Source organism: Borostomias antarcticus, assembly GCF_949987555.1.
Source record: "Borostomias antarcticus genome assembly, chromosome: 16".
Lineage (NCBI taxonomy): Eukaryota > Metazoa > Chordata > Actinopteri > Stomiiformes > Stomiidae > Borostomias > Borostomias antarcticus.
The window spans coordinates 17182839-17197417 of record NC_140249.1 but is presented as its reverse complement, the minus strand read 5'-3'; the positions used below and the strand labels follow the sequence as shown (position 1 = coordinate 17197417).

Sequence of the window (14579 nt, the reverse complement as noted above, 5' to 3'; positions counted from 1 at the left end):
ACTAATCTGGGCCTTGCAGGAGAAAGCCCAATAAATTCTAAGAGGATGCCTTATAAAATATCCTAAATGTCAACTCCATCAGACGACTGTCTACAAACCATAAATAAAGTCTCAGGTAACGCTGCGAGAATTGTAAACAGTTTGGTATTTGGGGCTGGAGAGACTACTACATAATAAAGAAATTCATTTCCTAATAGAGAAAAGGCTTCAGAAGAGAAAGCAGTCTGTATCCCAGCGATGGCACTGAAGGGCAGGTCAAGTATTCGGCCCAACCTTTGACCCACACATTCCCCTTATTGTAGAGCGAATATTTACTAGATAATTAGCATACAGCATATCTTTCGTCTTAACAGAGAAGTTATGAATACTTAATGTATTGCTCTGATGAAGGGGAATTAATAAATATAATATAAATACTATTGGTTGTGGAGTGATGAGATTTCACAGGGCATTCAATTAATTTACCAATTCAGTGCATTCTTATCAACACGTTGAATGAACTCTGCCTCTTAGCATCCTCACGGTCCCTTAGAGACTGCTTTTTATCTCCCTCCCAGATAAATGTTAAGCATGTGTTTAGTGTGTGGGTGTGCACACTGTATGTGTGTGTGTGTGTGTGTGTGTGTGTGTGTGTGTGTGTGTGTGTGTGTGTTTGTAGAGCGTGAGTATCCTCAGCTCAGAGGGCATGACCTGTTTTTAATGGAGGCGTTTACCCAGCCATCATAGTCCCTCTGCACTGGCGCTAATGACAGATAATAACACTATTACAGTCACTGACCAGCCCATATTTCAACACCTCCCAGCCTGGGAGAGACGCACCAGAAAGATCCCTCTTGGCAAAACAAACCATGTTCAGATTCAGACAACTTTATTGGTCCCAGAAGGGCTATTCCTTGTTTGCCCTCCCTCCATCCCTTCTCCCCTCCATCGCTCCACCATGTCTCTCTCTCCACTACCTCTGAAGACCGGTCTCTCTCTCCACTGCCTCTGAAGACAGGTCTCTCTCTCCACTGCCTCTGAAGACAGGTCTCTCTCTCCACTGCCTCTGAAGACCGGTCTCTCTCTGCACTGCCTCTGAAGACCGGTCTCTCTCTCCACTGCCTCTGAAGACAGGTCTCTCTCTCCACTACCTCTGAAGACAGGTATCTCTCTCCACTGCCTCTGAAGACAGGTCTCTCTCTCCACTGTCTCTGAAGACCGGTCTCTCTCTCCACTGCCTCTGAAGACCGGTCTCTCTCTCCACTGCCTCTGAAGACCGGTCTCTCTCTCCACTGCCTCTGAAGACCGGTCTCTCTCGGCACTGCCTCTGAAGACAGGTCTCTCTCTCCACTGCCTCTGAAGACAGGTCTCTCTCTCCACTGCCTCTGAAGACAGGTCTCTCTCTGCACTGCCTCTGAAGACAGGTCTCTCTCTCCACTGCCTCTGAAGACCAGTCTCTCTCTCCACTGCCTCTGAAGACAGGTCTCTCTCTCCACTGCCTCTGAAGACCGGTCTCTCTCTCCACTGCCTCTGAAGACAGGTATCTCTCTCCACTACCTCTGAAGACAGAACCGGAGGACCGCCCCCCCCCCCCCCCCCCCCACCCCACACACCTGCTCACACTACCTCTGCCACACCGTTGCCCCGGCAACATGTATGCAGAGTACAGATCGTCAGCTCAGTCTTTCTAAGCCTCTCTCTCTCTCTCTCTCTCTCTCTCTCTCTCTGTAAACCCAATCTGGAAACAATAAGGCTGTGGTCACGGGTGTTAAAACAGAGCTCCACAAAGCCTCAATGTACCGGAGTCCTATGAGCCGTTACTGAACTGGATTGTGTTGGTGCTAATTACACACAGATCCAATACAGCCCAGGCACAGGCTGTTCTTCTCTCGCTGGCATCCACACCTCAAAGCCACAGCGACAGGAAGGCAGTTCAGAATCCTCCAGACTTGAAGCTTCAGTAGGTTTACATGGCTGCTGTGTTTAGCCATGAATATTCATAACTGAGAACTCGAAAAACTTTCACGTCAAACTTTGCTCAAGCTCCTCATTTCCACACCCCTCCTGTTCATGGTAATCGTAAAAAAAACGAACACAAGAAACTTGTCCTAAACAAAACAAGCCTGCCAAGAACGGGGATCTATTCATGTCTTCTGACACTTATTTATAATCCGGGAGATGGAGCATTTCTTCCTTCCCTTCTGGAGGAAAATGGTGTTTTGCAGAAATCTGTTTCCCGGGCTGGTCAGACGTGAATGGTTATGTTCACAGTACCACATAAAATCAATCAGGTATGTAATGGTCTCCACTGACGACCATGACAAATACCCAAAGACACAGACAGCTTCCTGTATATACACACTCCTATAAACAGTGACAGCGCCATGCTCCATGCCTGCTACTGCCTGAGTGAGGAATATTCCGTAAATAACATATTAATCGAAGGACTAGAATATTTCCCTCTGACAATTAGCTTTTAAAATGAGTGCCAAATTGGGAATTGGTCTCCACTGCAACATCATCTGAAATGTGAGTCAACAACCTTTTTCTGGCTTTAACAAATATCCCTGCCCTGGTTATCAGGGCTGTCAATGCAATGTTGTCATCCTTAATTATCTGTTGCATGCAAATAAACCTTCTCCAGCAATTAAGGCAAGTCGCTTGGCATGCAAACCATTGAAAGCAAACAGCCTAATAGGCATTTATAAAATTATGTGCATGGGTGATAGTGCAAAAGATGACAATGCCTGGGAGATGATGTAAATGTCAGGGTGTTCAGTGCGCGGTGCGGAGGTGTCACAGATATGCAGAGCGCCTCTTCTGCGTCTGGTCTACGATGAGCGTGCAGCTCGCAGTCGTACGACACCGACATGTCACCTGCACACTGTGGTTGCGTGTTACCCATTTCATTAATCCGGGGTACTGTAGAAGACCCAAAACAGTGCTTCTCGGGCTAAACCCCCCATTGTGGGATAGAATTTGATTAGCATTCAGCACTGGCTCCCACACACTCCCTCTCCCTCCCTGCCAGGAATAGTACCTCATAATGGCCGAACATTCTGTTCACACGAGCAGCGCCGCGCGGCCCCCTAGCAGGGAGAGGCTGCCATCTTGGGGTAATGATGGAAGAGGGATTTATCTCACAGAAGCACGATCCTGCTGCCGTCTCAGCCTCCCCCTGCCACACACACACACAGGTCAGGGGTGAGAGGGGGGTAACTCCCCCCCCAAACATCAAGCAGCTTTGACCACAGAGCCTCTGTGAAGAGGAATCTCAATGAGGGGAACATCTTCTAACCCTGTTCTTTTTTTATTTTAATGGAAAGCTCACACACAGACAAACACATTGGCTTGTTTGAGCAGGTTGATTCTGAGACTCTAGGTTTGAATATATATAGCAACGCAAGACAAAGTTAAAGGAAAACATTTTCACCTCATTTACCTATGGGAGGCAGATGTTGGAAAATATTTGAATTGTTTTCAATGGGGGACAAAAACTCACTCTGCCCTTCTCAAACCCGGCTAAGTTCATGAACACAGTGCATCGTACATAATTGTAATTCTCTTTTTACTTGCCTCAGCAAAGCATCTAATAGACCACCTCTAACTGGTTCAAAATGCTGCCGTCAGGCTGTTGACCAGGTTCAGTAGAACGTAGATATTACTCTTGTCCTGGCCTCCTTGCACTGGCTTCCAGTTAACTTCGGGATCCAGTTCAGGGTTCTTGTAATTACGTATAGAGCCCAGCATGGTCATGCCCCTGTATATCTGTCTGACCGGCTCCATGCACACGCTCCTAGCAGGTCACTGAGGTCTGCTGACCAGGCTCTGTTGGTTGTCTCTCTCACCAGGCTCAAGACCAGAGGCCCCTAGATTGCGGAACGCTCTTCCTCAGGACTTGAGAGCTGCAGCCTCTGTGGACATTTCAATAAGCAGGCTAATCAGAGCTGAACAGGAACACTCAGCTTCTGTTTAGACAGGCTTTTCACAGATCAATTTGACTGTATGTCTATGTTTGTCCTGTTCCCAGCGTTTGAATTTTATTGATTCTTTGTATGCATCTTAACCTGGGTGACACACTTTGTGAGTCCTCTCTGTGAGAAGTGCTAACCAAATAAAATGTGCTTCCTTACTTCCGCGGCGAGCAGATGGCTAAGCTGCAGTGTGTGTAGTTGTTCGTAGCCTCCCCGCCACATCAAAACAAACAAAACAAACACGGCAAACGGCCTTGGCTATCGGACAATGCTGTCTCCAAAGACATCGGGAAGGGGGGGGGGGGGGGGGGGATACAAATGGCGTGATAAGCTCCGTCAAGGGAGCTCAGGGACCAGAGACTGCTCAGAGGAGAGCGGGGGGTCCTGGGAGAGAGTTTTCATCAGCGGCCACACTCGGCTTCCCGCTGCGCCTCACGACACAGCGAGTGTCTTAGAGCTGGAGGTGGGCGTGCGGCGCCCTAATTGGGGCCTTGGGTAATCGTCCGCGATCCCCCTCCAGGTCTGTGCGGCGTAGCCCTGTCAGCAGACTCTCGGTGGGGGTGGGGGGGGGGGGCATTCAGCTGCTCCACGCCCGTTCAGAGAGCCTGGTCTGGCACCGGGAGGGACAGGTGAGAGAGGTGAGCCATCAAGAGAGAGAGAAAGAGAAAGAGAGCAAAATAAATAACAAGGGAGGAAGAGAGAGAAGACGAGAGAGGCAGAGGGTGTTAGCGAGAGAGAGAGAAAGAGAGAGAGAGAAAGAGAGAGAGAAAGAGAGAGAGAAAGAGAGAGAGAGAGAGAAAGAGAGAGAGAGAGAGAGAGAGAGAGAGGAAGAGAATGTAAGGGTGTGTGGGAGGGAGGTGCTGGCAGCCTCAACAAAACAGGGGGAGCGGAGGAGTTTGCTGGAAGTGAGAGAACGCACGAGAAGTGAGGGAGTACACATAAGTGAGGGAGTATGCATGAGAAGTGAAGGAGTATACATGAGAAGTGAGGGAGTATACATGAGAAGTGAGGGAGTATACATGAGAAGTGAAGGAGTATACATGAGAAGAGAGGGAGTATACATGAGAAGTGAGGGAGTATACATGAGAAGTGAAGGAGTATACATGATAAGAGAGGGAGTATACATGAGAAGAGAGGGAGTATACATGAGAAGTGAGGGAGTATACATGAGAAGAGAGGGAGTATACATGAGAAGTGAGGGAGTATACATGAGAAGTGAAGGAGTATACATAAGAAGTGAAGGAGTATATATGAGAAGTGAGGGAGTATACATGAGAAGTGAAGGAGTATACATGAGAAGTGAGAGAGTATACATGAGAAGTATACATGAGAAGAGTATGCGTGAGAAGTGAGGGAGTATACATGAGAAGTGAGGGAGTACACTGTACATGAAGACGGCCTTACCTTTCTGGCCATATGCTCTAACCACTGTTAGCTCTAACTGCTATCTACCGGCCCTTGGTCAATGCCTATATACCGTACAGTATTATCACCTCAGTGTAAAATCAAGTGTTCAGAATATGAATCACAATGAAACACATGGCTTGTTAGGGAATAATTATAGACGACCAAGACCATATCTGTCTATAGAGTACATGGTTTAATTATAGACCACCAAGACAATTTCTGTCTATAGACTATATGGTTTAATTACAGACCACCAAGACCATCTCTGTCTATAGACTACATAGTTTATTTAATTACAGGCCACCAAGTCCATATCTGTCTATAGACGATGTGGTTTAATTATAGACCACCAAGACAATCTGTCTATAGACTACATGGTTTAATTACAGACCACCAAGACAATCTCTGTCTATAGACTACATGGTTGAATTACAGACCACCAAGACCATCTCTGTCTATTGACTACATGGTTTAATTATAGACCACCAAGACCATCTCTGTCTATAGACTACATGGTTTAATTATAGACCACCAAGACAATCTCTGTCAATCAATAAATCAATCAATCAATCAAAGCTTTATTTGTATAGCGCATTTCATACCCAGAGGCAACACAATGCGCTTTACAGAGAACAAGGGAGGTGGGCATACGTCCCACCCCTACATATTCCAGAGGGAAGCAAAAACCAGTATCACCCAGGGGCCAGATAAGTGAGCTGTAAAAATTCTTTCCTGACCCCTCTCAATAAGGCGATCGAGCAAGTTCCTGGAGTATGTTTGTCTACCGGCTAAGAACATGTCTATAGACTACATGATTTAATTACAGACCACCAAGACGATCTATGTCTATAGACTACATGGTTTAATTACAGAACACCAAGACCATCTCTGTCTATAGACTACATGGTTTAATTACAGACCACCAAGTCAATCTCTGTCTATAGACCACATGGTTTAATTATAGAATACCAAGACCATCTCTGTCTATAGACCACATGGTTTAATTATAGACCACCAGGACAATCTCTGTCTATAGACTACATGGTTTAATTATAGACCACCAAGATCATCTCTGTCTAGATCACATGGTTATGGCTTGGAAAATAATTTGTTCACTGTACATTTTAGCACACACAGCAGTTTGTCAGGTGTGCTCAGCGCTGCCTGCTGGCAGTCAGTGCGTCACTCTGAAAAAAATGAACAAATAAAGCGCTGAGGCATGTGAATAACACACTGATAAAGATCTGAATGCTTAGGAGTGAATAATACACTGCTAAAGATCTGAATGCTTAGGAGTGAATAGTACACAGCTAAAGATCTGAATGCTTAGGAGTGAATAATACACAGCTAAAGATCTGAATGCTTAAGAGTGTCTCCAGACAGAAGATCTGACCACAAAGGGACAGAGGGCAGAGAATTAGTAATCCAGTAATATTGGTCCACTGTACAGTGAAAATATTTCTACCAGTTTTCTTCTCGTTTGGATTATCTGATTTTGCTCTTGAGACTGTTCCAAAAGATGTTCCAAATGTAGTGTTCTTTTTCAATTATCATTTTTTCAATTATTGCCAAATCTCTCCTCTCACTGAGGTCCAATGAATAATGACCTCTGGACCCCAGCCCAAATCCAGCCTTTCTGGTAAAGTGGGAACAGATTGTGTGAGTGTGGGCCCTACAAAATAAATGTTGAAGGCACACATTCTATTGTCCCCATGTCTTTCATCTATCTACCCTCTAACACAGTCCAATAAATTTTCTTTCTATTAACAGTGATACTATAGTCTGATGGAGGAGGCCTACGAACTAGATACATTCAGGGAGACAAGTTCTGATGCACTAAAATCTAATTTTACGATACATGTCATAACGGTCTACTTCTCCATTTGTAAATAAAACAATACTATATATTCGTTCCCAGAAAGTAATTCAATTATTGAAAATACGTATTATGTTTACTCCGAGAGTTTGACAAGAAATACTGTTGAATGACAATTTCATTTGCAGGACCTTTATTTTGAAAATCATTGAAGAAATAATGTCAAGCGATTGAGGTGAACTTCAAGAGGGCACAGGCAAATACATCATAAGCTGGCAACTGCATGTGTGACAGACTTCATTCTGCTCTCTGCGTTGTTTTCTTGTGTCGCTCGTTCGTTTGACCCATGTAAAGGGATTGCCCAGGGTGGGATTCGAAGCGATGTTTTTACCAAGCTCGTCCGTTTGCGAGAGACACCGCTCTCTCCCGCTACGCCACAGAAAAGCTAGCTGTCGACGACGCAGCCGGACGGTATTAAAACTGTGGGAGTCAGTTTCACTACTCGACGACTACTCTACTCTAGCCTCCTCGTTAGACATGCTCAACAATTAATTTCTCAATTCCACTATCTGGGCTCACCACATTCGTCTCTGACCCCATGACTCTCTCTCTAGAGTGCTCAGCGTGATCATCTGCTCCCCTGACATTTCGCTCTGAGATCTCAACTCTCTCTGCTCAACATCCCTCCTGTGCCTCCTCCGTGCCCCCCGGGGCCCTCGACTAATGAGACGGAAACCACAGTAGAACCGCTCCTCCTCTTCTGTGACATATGGCTGCAGGCTGTGATAGAGCCTCTAATCACAGTCCTGCTAAAAGGAGCCATGTCAACGATTCGGAAGGTCAGCTAGTTCCATCAGGAGCAGAGCAGGTATCGAACGTAAAATACCTGTAAGACGTAATGTACCCGAGTCGACACTTAGCTAGCTAGGGGACGATGGGTTAAGGACAACGGCTTGCGGCTATATCCAATAGTCCTGTCCTTCTATTGCACATGTACCGCGGGTGAATTATTTGATCTTAGCTTTAGCTTCGAATGAGCACCCCTCTGTACGCAAACAAACGTAAGTTGCCGGATACTTACAGGACGGACACGATGTCCCCGCGCTCGACTTTGTACTTCCTCACGCTCCAGCGGTTCAGCAGCACCACGTCAGACCCCGACCGCCCCTCAGGGTTCAGAGAGGGCTGTGGACACACACACACACACACAGTCAGAAACACACACAGACATGCCGTACAGGCAGACACACAGAGCCAGAGAGAGATGGAGGGACATGATTATGAGAGGTGTGAACAGGGCCACACCCCCCCGAGGTTAAGCAGAGGGTGACCTGGAAACCGTTTCACTATTCATGAACATCTCTCTCAGGGAGGTGATGGAGCTACACTGTGCATCGGAGTGGAAGTGTTACTCACCCATATAAAATTATCAAACTAAGGTTCTCGTATATCAGCCTGTCACAAAGGGCGTATTACATCATAGATTCAGCATTCGGAGAGGGTACACACATAGATGAGGAGAGCGCGTACAGTAGCAACAACAGATGCTAGCCTCGCCTTTCAGAACGCGTTGGGCTCCTCGCTCTCCATACCAGTGTGTGAGCCTCTTCGCTCTCTGCACTCGACAGATACAGTAAATTAACCCTTCCACTCTGTGTGAAATGCAGGGGGGTTCTCCAACAGCCATCACATTGTGCTGTAGTTGTCTGTGAACCCACCCCCCCCCCCACCCCCTACACACCTCCCAAAATCATTTCTTCTCACAACTTAGTTTTGTGTCACTTAATCGAATAGCTGGCGTGTGACGAAGCCCACTCAAACCGGAGGGTGACATGACACCGGCAGGATGATTCATTAAACAGGATGTGCGCAGGCCATTTCACGCTTGCCAGGGTAATTGACAGAATATCTCTTATCTGTCTGACGAAAATAAATACTCTAGGAGAGACGGCAGGCGCGGAATTTATCTGCTACAGCTGGATGCTTTATCATTTCAGTTTCAGTCAGATTTCCCCCCGTAATACATTCTGTATTGTTTCAGTGTCTGTCTAGCTTGAAAGCACCCCGGATTCACGAAACTGGAAAAGCAAGGCTCAGGAGAAAGTTGGCCAGAATAAGACTGTCTGGTCAGTTCAGTCTTGTGCGGTGGCGTCAGTTGAGAGAGATTAAGGGTTTTGGAAGCGATTCCCATTCCAGACACTTGTTTTCAACAACAACAAGCAGAGCCAACTAGATAAAAATGTACAACTGAGAGAGAGATAAATAAGACATGGTCAGATTCAAACATGCAAATAGCTTCTTGATCTCTTTATTCACCAAGTACTGAGGAATGTGGAGTCAATAACTACATTCTCCAAAGCAAAACAATTTGCTGTCGTGCATCTCTTTAACAGTACCATGGAATTGCATTTAAATACTTACAAGCTATTTGTAGACTGATAATTAAGTCACATGGGACACAAGAGGCCACGCAATCTGAACTGATTGTTGACTTTCAAACCTTTGCACTTCAACTCTCCTTCCACACAAACCACGCTGTATTTTCAAACGATGGAGGGCAGCTAAAAGCACCGAGGAGCTCAGAGGAGAAACTTCTCCTCTTCGGAAACAGCTATTTTCACATTCCACCTAATTTCACGTCCAAATGCATACAATCTCAGAACTGACTGAGATTCAGGTTGATAACAGCCATATTTTGGTGGTATTCAACGCACTGTGAAAGGAAGTAATACAAACTTCACTCATGTAAAATGTATGTGGACAGTGTCTTTGAGGTCACATCGCCCTGCAGTTCTAAAGTGGCTACAGTCCCAAAAGTTTCTCGCTAAAGTTATCTTCCTTCTCAGGTAGCTGCATGTGCTGCACTGTGAACCCCAACTGTCTCAAAGGGAAAGTACAGCAGCACCCAGCCAAGTGGAAGCACTAGCCTGACCTAACAGTTAGGTGATGAATCTGAGAACAAACAAACATGTCTTCATTGTCACAAAATATGAAGGCTGGAGTTCTTTCTAAGCTGTCAGATGCAGCAAATCCAACAAAAAACAAGCATCTGCAAAACAGATCTATTTCCGCAACACTATTTTCATGTGTCAGGCACGGCCACGTTAAACCCTCCTAAGTTCTGAGCTCTGCTGAGATGCGGGAGTCTGAGAGTGAGCTGAAGACGGGCTTGTTTTCAAAATATTTTGATTTCCTTATCATTGCGTTAGGATCAGTTGTTGATCTCCGTGATCCCCACGTCTGCCACGAAGAGAAGGGAAATGAAAATGTTTGAAAGCATTACATTACATTTACATTACAGTCATTTAGCAGACGCTTTTATCCAAAGCGACTAACAATAATTGCATTTAACGTAGGAAAAGCCAATGTACTACTACTTGCCAGAACTCATAAATGAAGTCTCCGACGTAACTTCAGGCGAGGCACGAACGTCACGGCCGGGGTAATCGGCAGAGGTTTATCAGTCACACCCCGTAATGACGCTAACCACCAGCTGACTGTCAGCTGTCATAGCATTGGTTCAGCTCGCTAGAGCGCATGTATTTAAGCTGTCAAAACATGTCATTGTTCGCGCTTGTCATTACTGCTGGTTGTGTATTTGCATGCTCGCCCCACCTCCTCCACCTGCGTATGTCAATGTCATCTCTGTTGTCATCGTTGCTCTCTGTCCAAGGTTTATGCATTGTCAGGTATTCCACTATGCTTCGGCTAGTGGAAGCCAGGGTAGACACTAGCTGGTCTCTGTGGCTCTCCGTGGTGACCGTAGGCCGAAACATCTCCGGATGGCCATCCAGCGGTCCCTCCAGTCACCATGGAGGCAGAGACACTAGGCTGTATCTCCTTCGGACTCAACGAAGCGTCGGCCCGTGGAGGCCAGGGACTATAATGTACAGCAGTCCCCCTGTGGCTCTCTTTGACGGTCTTAGTGGGCTGAGTTACCTCCGAGCGTCTTCCCGATCGCGGCCCACTCTGATCGTCATAGAGGCAGGGGGCTAGATGCCGTTCCCCCTTCTGGCTCTCTGGGCCAAGCGGCCCAGAGGGGGGGAACACCTAGATTGCCTCCCCCTGCTAACGCGCTTTCCACATCGGTCGAAGGAAGGAGGCCCCCCGAACAGAGCACACCGCCAAAATTCATATGCTATGTATTTGTAGTTGCATGCTAATAAATGGGTCAATTTTGACAAAAGTGATCTTGACTGAAGTGCATCTTCTTTCTAAAACAAGGGACTAAGAGCATAATCTAGTGCTGAAGGCAAAGTGCAAGAATAGCAATCTAAAATACAGTGCAATACAATACAATACAATAAAATACAATAAGTGCTTAGGAGGGAGGATTGTATTTCTTGAAGAGATGAATTTTGAGCCTGCGACGAAGCAGAGAGTGATGAGAGGGGAGTGAGGGATGAGGTAGGGAGGGATGAGAGTGGAGGGAGGGATGAGAGGGAGGGATGAGAGGGGAGGGAGGGATGAGAGGGGAGGGATGAGAGGGGAGGGAGCGATGAGAGGGGAGGGAGCGATGAGAGGGGAGGGAGGGATGAGAGGGGAGGGAGGGATGAGAGGGAAAGGAGGAATGAGAAGGGAGGGAGGGATGAGAGGGGAGGGAGGGATGAGAGGGGAGGGAGGGATGAGAGGGGAGGGATGGATGAGAGGGGAGGGAGGGATGAGAGGGGAGGGAGGGATGAGAGGGAAAGGAGGAATGAGAAGGGAGGGAGGGATGAGAGGGGAGGGAGGGATGAGAGGGGAGGGAGGGATGAGAGGGAAAGGAGGAATGAGAAGGGAGGGAGGGATGAGAGGGGAGGGAGGGATGAGAGGGGAGGGAGGGAGAAGAGGGGAGGGAGGGATGAGAGGGAAAGGAGGAATGAGAAGGGAGGGAGGGATGAGAAGGGAGGGAGGGATGAGGGCGTCGACTCACCTGCATGGAGGCGCCCTCGACACGGGCCACGTAGGCGAAGCGGTCGAGGACGGTCACAGTGACGGGCACCGCCACGAAGAAGCCGCTCACGAACGCCCGGAAATACCTGCGCCCCGCCTGCTGAGCCATCACCTGGAGACAAGACGACCACAGCCAATCAAAACGTGACGTGCGCCGGTCGATAAGACACGCAGGTAGCGACGTTGCGTTGACAGAGCAGACTAAGGACGGGTCAGGATCTGTCCGGGGACAGAGGGGCCGGGTCAGGTAGGCGGAGCCCGACCCCCAGGGGCCGGGTAAGGTAGGCGGAGCCCGACCCCCAGCCTGATGCTCGGTCCCTGGACCCAGGCAGCCTGGTGTGATGGAGATGATCATTAGGATAAGCACAGAGCAGCTGGATTCAATGAGCACCCAGATGTGCACACACCTGCGCAGACAGACACACACACACACACACACACTCAGATGCACAAAGCCATGACGTGTACTCACAGACACGCTCGCGCACACACACACACACGGGCACTGTGAGCGCACACACACACACACACACTCAGATGCACAAAGCCACAACGCGTACACACGCACGCACACACACACACCCACGGGCACTGTGAGTGCACACGCACTCACACACACACACAAGCACCCACAATCCTTCAGCATCCCAAACAAATGAGCATTTCCCACGTCCCTGTATACTGCTGTTAAACCAGGTTTTACAAACCGCACCATAAGGTGAGACATCAGTTACTACGTGCTAGAGGCAGAGTACTCCAGCACCGGAGCAGAAAATCCATTCTAGCACAGCAATCCATCCTGACATGAACATATTGCCATTCATACACTTTCATATAGTCTTGTGCATAATCCATTAAGAAAACAATTGCATCACATTAGGCATTGTGAGCAGTGCTGGAGAAAACCCATAAGCTTCTCTTTAAATTACCCCTCCATAGCCATTGTTGGGATTAATTTAAAAAGCGTCTTACGGGTTTTCTCATAACGTTGCAAAGTTGCTTTTTATTTAAATTGACATGTTTTCCTTCAAATATCTGTAGAACTATTAGCTCCCTCTGCGTGGGTCTTAAAACTAGAGCTCATCTTAAATCTCACTCCAATTTCCTCCGTGGCTTTGCTTCAGCCTAAGGGCAGCCACACACATCTCAGCAACAACGCAACACTGCAGGGCTACATGGTAGCATCAGAACGGTATAAGGTAGCACTTTAAAATATACTCTAAGGTTAACGTCAACAGCCATCTAGCTTGGGGTAGGCTAACTCACAACTGGCTATCACGTCTGTAAGATAGTGGTCAGAAAGGTCTTGTGTGTGTGTGTGTGTGTGTGTGTGTGTGTGTGTGTGTGTGTGTGTGTGTGTGTGTGTGTGGTCAGAAAGGTCTTGTGTGTGTGTGTGTGTGTGTGTGGTCAGAAAGGTCTTGTGTGTGTGTGTGTGTGTGTGTGTGTGTGTGTGTGTGTGTGTGTGTGTGTGTGTGTGCGTGTGTGTGTGCACCTATCCGCGTGTGTCATCCGCATGACCAAAGATGGCCGACTATCCTGGTACCTACAGTTTCTCTCCACCATAGATATTGTGTTTGCTGCCACTGGTCTGCAAACAGCTCCTCTTGCAGAGCTGCCAAGAAAGTATTATCTGTAACAATAGTGCACTGAACTCCTTAGTGTGCCATTGTTTACTGCGATGTGACAACCGCACTCAGGCACATTAAGGTGCGCTACGCTGAGGGAAAGCCTTTATCAAGACTGAAGAAAAGGCATTAATAGTGTCGACATGGGGACAAACAAGTTAGCGCACCACATCTCACTTTGAGCATTTTGTATTCATGCCAATGGCCAAATGTGCAGAGGCGGACTGCGTAACAAGCTCTGGCAATATACTAAATAGGGTCATCACAAACAAGCATTCATCTAGTGTTTTTCTATTGAGCTGCACACAAAATGAGGAGCATCTTTTTGAATAAGACGGTAGACTGCCCAGTAGTAACACTGTTGTTACTTAAGCCTTTGACTGTAACATTACTAGCCTGCTAAACTGAACCCCCTATGTCAAAAAGGCCTGAGGCATTAATCAGGTCGAGAGTCATTCGGTCCTAAAGATGACTTTGTCTCTGAAGGATGATAGGCTGGAATTGGATTCTCTGGCCACATATTGTCCAATGAGCAATGTTCACATGGGGAAGAGCCTTTCAGACCCACAAAGGTCTCAAGGGGTGACACTCAGAGGCAGGAGAGGACATGGGTCGTACTGATTATGGCCGTCCAGGCCACCGCTAGATTTCCTCAAACTCTCCAGGTATGCTTCCACACTTCTCCACTTTAGAGCAGAGCCACTAAACCACAACCCTGAGCAACAGAGCCTGACGACAGCTTCAGAGCTGGAATGGCATCAGGAAAACAAGATTTACCTTGTGATGGTAAATTTAGACCTTAAAGCTAGCGGATCACCAATAATAATACCAATAATATTAACAACA

General features: G+C 47.3%; 1 protein-coding gene across 2 annotated transcripts in view; it reads right to left on the bottom strand.

The window, feature by feature from the left end:
* The window catches only part of immp2l (inner mitochondrial membrane peptidase subunit 2), a 98647-nt gene that overhangs the window by 78342 nt on the left and 5726 nt on the right, over window positions 1–14579 (bottom strand). For both annotated transcript variants that reach the window (XM_084451149.1, XM_084451148.1), the window contains exons 2-3: window positions 12089–12220; window positions 8258–8361 (exon numbers count right to left, since the gene is read on the bottom strand). In XM_084451149.1, the coding sequence (XP_084307275.1) occupies window positions 8258–8361; window positions 12089–12217 (233 nt within the window). In that variant the 5' untranslated portion in view covers window positions 12218–12220. The remainder of the gene's footprint in view (window positions 1–8257; window positions 8362–12088; window positions 12221–14579) is intronic.